The 6,836-nt window shown below is 48.3% G+C and overlaps 1 protein-coding gene across 1 annotated transcript in view; it reads right to left on the bottom strand.

Moving 5' to 3' along the window:
• Nucleotides 1-3,242: 3,242 nt before the first annotated feature.
• TMEM37 (transmembrane protein 37) overlaps nt 3,243-6,836 on the bottom strand; it is an 8,604-nt gene continuing 5,010 nt past the window's right edge. The window contains exon 3 of the mRNA XM_009272265.1: nt 3,243-6,498. Within this exon, the coding sequence (XP_009270540.1) occupies nt 5,926-6,498 (573 nt within the window). The 3' untranslated portion in view covers nt 3,243-5,925. The remainder of the gene's footprint in view (nt 6,499-6,836) is intronic.

Here is a 6,836-nt window from a genome sequence, read left to right as displayed (position 1 = left end):
ATGTCAAATGCTGACCAAGTGGCATTTCCCGACTGCTCTGCCAAAACTGCTCTAATGAGCTTTTATTCACACCAAACCCTCATGGTAGACTTCTGCCATTTTACCAGAAGGCAAGTGCACAGAGAAATTCAAAGGATGCTTTCAAAGTTAAATTACCTGTGCAGAAGCAGGTTTTTGAGTGCTATCAGCACTGTTTCAAACCCCAAGATTCAGGAAAAATGTCTTCTTTTCTCTGCCGCTGCCAACAGACCGCACAGCCTCCATCCCCCTGGTGAAGCAGGCACTACAGGCAGCCAGGCGAGGAAGGGCACCTCAGCAGGAGGTTCGCTTTGGCCTTCCCTGCCCCAGTCAGCTTTGCTTGCCGATGCAGGTCACCCAGTAGCGAGAGAGTTGAACCTCTTTATAACCAGGAAAAAAAATCAAATACAAAGCAGTGAACTGGCAAGGGTTTCCAGGAATTAATTTTAAACTTACGTTTTTTGAAATGGCAAGGTTTTGAGTCGACTTTGTCCTTTAAAACTCAGCCAAAGCAAGTGAAAGGAAGAGCAGAAGCAGGATCAGTCCCGTGACCAAGGGGGAAGTGAAAGCCCCTCCATGCACGTTTGTGAGAAAGATCTCACTTCTCGCTGACTTACCCAAGCCAAGCAGAGCCTCCAACCTTCTCGGGGGTTCACTCTGTCCCAGCACATTTAGCAAGTCAGATACTTCCAAAAAGATACAACCATTAGCATAATTTTCTCTCTGGCCTACAAATAAGACCAAGAAGAGTGAAACAACTTATATGTTCCCTGTCTGAGAATTAAACCTTTATTAGTCAAGCCAAAGCAGATGTTTGTTTTAAATGCAAGTGCCTTCTTTCAGCATAAATGAAGAAATATAGATTCAGAGATACAATAACGTGTAATTAATTAGATCTGATGCAATTATTGGCTCTCCCACAAGCCAGTGTAAGAGCTCAGCCCTGCAGTGCATAGTTAGGACCAGCACTGACGGCACAAGGTCGGGTGGAGCCCAGGCTGAGCATGATACCTATTTGTACAAGAGTCCTGGTGAAACAGGGGCAAACCACACGCCCCAAAATAAAACACTGCTAGGTTTTGCATTTTAAAAAAAAGTTCTAGCATAAGTTATTGTTTTATATGGCCATTTTGGTTTTATTTGACTTGCCTGAAATAACCAAAAAAAGGAAGTATTCCCAGATTCTGTATTACATGTTTGCTTCAGGCATCGAGCACTGGCCTGGTTTGTATGAAGAGCTGAGGCTCCATAAAAACCCTTGGATATCAGCCAGCATTCGGAGTCCTTGGCTCTTTGGGAACAGCAAGTCCACTCAGGCAGGTGCCAGAAGCAGGTGGCCCCAGGCTTTACGGTGCCGTGACCTGGATGTAGAAAGCTGCTGCCAAACACCACCATAGTGGGATGGGTTCTCACCTCACCCATCTTCCACACAGGCGATGAAAAAGCACCCTTCCCTGCTGGGGATCTCTCTTGATTCACTGTACTGAAGAATACTGAAGAAAAGAGCTACTTAGCTCAGGGAACGCCGACATGTTTATAAGCAGATGAAGAGGAACAGGGAAGTAAATCTCAGTGAGCAATGCAAAAAGTGGGAGATGAACGGGTGCAAGGCACCCAGACTCCAGCGTCAGTGGCCTGAAACGACTGACACAGGCTGAACACAAACTCCATATTCAGAGTTCACCGACTTCCCTTTCCTCGGTATTCAATGTAAAGCAGGCGTTTGTTATCAGTAAATAGGACTTGAGTACCATCTTTCAGACAAGTAGTTATCATTGTTCTGGGACACTGTGACAGCCTCTGGCTATTCACTCCAGGTCCCCTGAGAAGCCAGTTGCAGCTCTGCAAGCCAGTGGTGCAGGCAGCAGCTCCAGCAGCCTGAACATCAGCGGTCCAAGACCTAAGACTGAATTTAAGAGGAAGTGATTAATGGATTTTCTCTGCCAAGACAGCAACGAGGAAGTTCCCACCAAAACTGTCAGAATCAAGCAGCAGTATTGTTGTGCAGTGAATAATTACATTGTGCAACGCCTCGCTGGGCATCGGGGGAGCTGAAATTAACTGTTTCAGCAGGGGGTGGTGCCAATTCAGAGGGGTTGGATCCATGTGAAGGTGAGAGGCTCCAGGAATCCAGCCAACACTCCTTCCAGGACACACCCCGGGGCAGACCTTCCTTTCACCCAGAAACAAGGCCCTTACATGTGCAAGATGACATGGAAGGTTTAGAAGGGCCATTACCTGCTTACCATAGGTCCCAGCAGAGGGAAAGAGAAGGCAGGTGAGGACAGCCATCTTCCTGTAATCACCTTCCCCTGACTCACAAAAGCAAGCAAAGCTCAACCCCCAAACCAGGTGTCCCTCTAAGCACAGCTGATGAAGGTACTGTAGACTTAAAATCAAAATACCAGTAACAGTCCAGGATAGTTAGCATGCCCTGTACCATTGTTTCCTTATTCTTATCTACAAGCAATGGTTTGTGCACAAGTTTCCAATTAAAGGTAGTAACTGAGCAAGTCTAAAACAGCTCATTAACAAGAGGTGATGTTCATTATCCTGCTTTTAAGAGATATTAAACCATCTGAGACAGGCCAATGGCCTCTCCCATCAGAAAGAGAACACCAGGTGCTAATTAACTTACTTGAGATTACATAAACTAATTCAGTGGTGAAGCTGGAAATCTGTTTTCCTGGCATTTAACTAAACCTGTTAGTACAGCGAGCTTGGGGAAAAACTGTATAAATACATTTGTGCTCAGATACCACTTCTGCAGGCCAAATAAGCAAAGCTGGGGAAAAGAGCAAGGATGCTTCAAACACAGGGCGCAGTGTGGGAAAAGGGAGGTGAAGGACACAGGAAAGAGCTCTTTAGCTGGTAAACAGAGCACATGCAACAGCAGGAAATCATTAAGAGCCTACAAGGTTATCTCTAATTCCCATGAAGCAGCACAGCTGACTGCCCCTCTTGTTTTGCAAGACAAGAAAGCGGTGCTGGCTGCTTGGGTTGGTGTGGACACGTTGGAGGGGAAAGGAGAGGGGTGTGTGCAGCAGCTACGCGACCTCGGCTTCCTTGGTCAGAGCTTGGCAAAGCACTAAGCAGTTGTTTCTTCATCAGTCTAGCTGGGTAAACACACAGAATTGGCACCTGGGAGATTACATAAACCCCACTCATCCCCTTAAATCTACACCCCAATATCTAAATATGAAGAGAGGATTACAGTTATCTTACTTCAAAGAAATTTATTTAACAAACTTCAGGAATATTGCTTGACACTTCCACAGGCTTCAGAAAATGAACAATTACCCATTGTTGCACAGGTTGCTGTATATAAGGATGTCTCCGAGACAATCAACCTTGTTTTGCAGTATTTAGCCATCAAAACTCATCTTCTCCCAGCATTAATAAGTCAAGCAGTACTATACAAAGCCAGTTGGAAAAAAGTTAACTGTATTTTCCCTAGAGGATTCCATACCCCCAACAAAAGGCCTCTTCTTCAGCTAGCAGCGGGCATCCTAAAAGCATTCACAATTGCACCAAGTTGTGGGTGAACTCAATGGCCAATTGTCCACTGCCTCCCTCTAACTTGAGTGGGAGGCACCAGCCTGGGACTCAGTCTGGCTACGGCTGCCTCACCCCGGGGAAAGGGCTGGGGGCACAGCCTCCCTCTAGCACGAAGGGGAGTACATGCGGAATTGATTTCCAGTTTTGGATGTCACCAAGGCAGCACTCTGAAGTCACATCCATGTTTCTAGACAAGCCATGGACATCCTTGACGTCATGTAGGGGAACTGTCCCACCTGGCATGGGCACCCCTAGGCACCGCAACTGACTTATTGGTTAGTTAAGGCACTCTACCAGCTGGTAACACCAAAGTGCAACAGTTTGGGACCAGACCTTGCAGAATCTCTCTGGGGTAAGTGGCTCTGCTAAAGCCAACAGCACTGTTCACACAAGCATCTGCAAGTTCAGCCCACTAGCATGTCTTGGACAGTACAATTCAGCAAATCAGAAGTATCTTCACAAAGAGAAACACAATCACAGTGCAGTTTTCCAGAGGCAGGTTAAGGGTACAAGTCCTTGTCCTTGAGAGTGGGTCAAGAAACCCTGACAGAGCCCCAAACATTGCAAGAGCTTCAGGAGTTGGCTGGCTAGCACAGCTTTGTGCATTATCTCACTAGAAAGATGGGCAGATTCACGTGCAAAAGCACAACTGGCACTGTCCAGAGCAAGCCTGGTCTGAAACTGCATCGCAAAACAGGTTTTTAAGACAACAGGAGTGTTGTCTTAAAAAGTTGCAGAAACCTGAGAAGGAATGGAGACTGTCCTCATGAAGGCAAGCGAGTCCACAGGAGCACATTCAGCAAGTGCGGATGTATGCTCAGGAAGGACTTAAGATTCTTAGCTTTCAAAGACAAAGTTGTTTACTCATGGCTCACCTACACAGCCTCCTCAGCCCTTGTGCTATGATGCTTTTGTTTCAGGTGAAAAATTGTGTCAGACTTGCTGCACAGGAAATGAAAACCTTGCTCAACAGCTATCAGACAAGCTACGGAGATGAAAGATGTAGAAACATTTGTCCTAACACAAAAATGCAAGCAATCTTACCAGAGGATACAAAACAAACATTAAACCAGAGACCCTGAAATTATCTGAAGACATTTTTATCTGTGGTCAGTGGAGTGCTGTATGTTGGGCAGGGAGGACATGTGGGGCAACCCAACCTCTGAGGTCTTTTCTTATTTTACATCAGACACCACGGGGAACTTCAAAGCTGCAGCAATTGTAGACATCCTGACTCAGGCATTGGCAGGAGGAAGACCAGACCAAATATAATTTTGGCCAAGTCTCTTTGGACTTCCGTCAGCTGTGACAGATTAGAGCTGCCCCCATCAGCCTCTCCTTAGGCAGTCTTGGGCTTATTCTCCTCCCAGACCCACTGTTAATCAGGGGAAGAAAAGGACTTGGTCTGGTCAGGAGGACCTAGAGCTTTCTCCTCCCAGAAGAAATGCTACAGGAGACTCTCAGCTACAGGATAAGCAGATTTCCCATTGCCCCAGCAGGAAACTCTGACAACCAGAAACACGCCAGAAGGTGCAGTGGTCTCAGCATGGTCTGCCCAGCCACAGTGCCCACCTAAACCCCCTGCAGAGCTTGTCCCTCTTTGCCCCAAATGGACAAAAAAGAAACCAGGAAGAGAAATGCCCCGTTACAGTGAACTTTGCAAGGGCTGTGAGGGAGTCAGTTTGGGCGACTTATTGGCACGTGTCCTACAGACAGCTACATCTCCCTGCGCCTCCATCGGTGGTGTCCCCAAAAAACTCAGAGGAGAGGACAGATACAGGGACTGTGCCAGCAGGAAACAAAACTGGTGACCAGAGCAAGATCTGTGTGCCTTCTCTTTTGAAAGAGAAATGGAGGAGTGAGATCCAGTGAAGATTTTCAATACTCCATGCCAGTGAGCATGGCCAGGACAAATCATCTGTCCCTGAGACAGAGCAAAGCCATGAGACACGCCAAAGTTGTGTCACGCTCTTCACAGGCTCCAGAGTACAGGGGAAAGCCCAGCAACACCAAACCCACAGCAGTGCAGGCTTTGTGTAAGCCTCAAAACTGAGCTCACATGTCTGCCACCCCTCCACACGTTTAACGGGACACCCTCTTCTTTAAACCACTCCAGAAAAATGTATTTCAGCGGCAGCCAGTCTCAGTCTCTGCTTTGCTCGTGTTGCGCAGCCCTCCACGCTGACCAGTGGGTGGGTATGTCTTCTACAGGCATCACGACTGACTCATGCTCCCCCTCCTTGCACACAATTTAAGACACGGTGTCCTTTTCAAGCTTCATTAGACTCCCTTTTTTCCAGTCTAATTGGCAAAGCTGATTACACAAAGGTGGAGGTACACCCTTTGTGCCTAGATTTTGCCTACCCTGTTCCTGGGGTGTGTGAGGCTGTTGATGTGAAGTCCACTGATCCCATTAAGGAAGAAGAGAAAGGCAGCGATGAACTCACACCAGTACGTCAGCGTGAAGCCTGTGAAGGTGAGGTGATCCTTCACAAGGATGGAGAAGCTCAGAACCCCAGTGGCCGACAGCAAAAACGAGCCGAGGATGAGAACCGAGCCCATCGACCACTTCCGCCTTGCGTTGGCATCCTCGCAGACTTGGGACACCATCAGGAGCTCCAGGCCAAATATGGCAACCACAACGGCAAAGGACACCATGCTTCTTATGGGAATCACCCCCACGCTCAGCCCCTCCACCTTGGCCAGGCTGAGGTCAGTGACGCACTTCAGGACACTGCCATTGCTAACGGTGCAGAAGTGCCACAGTCCGAAGAGCTGCCCCCTCGCGAAGAGCCAGCGGCCATCGCAGACGGAGATGGATGACAAGACCACCGCTATCGCCACGCACAAGATGATCAGGCTCCTGATGAGCGTCTCAAAGAAGGATTTCTGCGGTCTCCGGTGTGCCAGCAGCCTCTGCGCCTTAAAGGATAGTGGGGGGAAGAAAAACACCTGACTTAACAACACTACTTTAGGCTGAAATGAAACCAGAGGGACAAAGCTGTGGGACTTCAGCATTTGAAATGATTTGCTTGTGCACATCAAACCCCTTCTTGCAGGGGAAGGCAATGCAGTTACAGGCTGTACCCAGGAGAAAGGAAAGGTGGGTGAAGCTCTCCCCGTTCTCCAGCTGCACCAACAATGCTCCCACGTAGAGGCCCGACTTCGGGATCACAAAAGGCTCTGGGCTGAGCAGGATCCCTGCCCCGTGGCCCCCGCAGCACAGCCTCCTGCTCTGGCAGGGCTGGAGGAAACCGCTG

The sequence above is a fragment of the Aptenodytes forsteri genome, unplaced genomic scaffold (genome assembly GCF_000699145.1).
Source record: "Aptenodytes forsteri isolate BGI_AS27 unplaced genomic scaffold, ASM69914v1 Scaffold29, whole genome shotgun sequence".
NCBI classification, from domain to species: domain Eukaryota; kingdom Metazoa; phylum Chordata; class Aves; order Sphenisciformes; family Spheniscidae; genus Aptenodytes; species Aptenodytes forsteri.
Note: the sequence above shows the minus strand (reverse complement) of the source record. Positions and strands in the feature narration are given on the sequence as shown.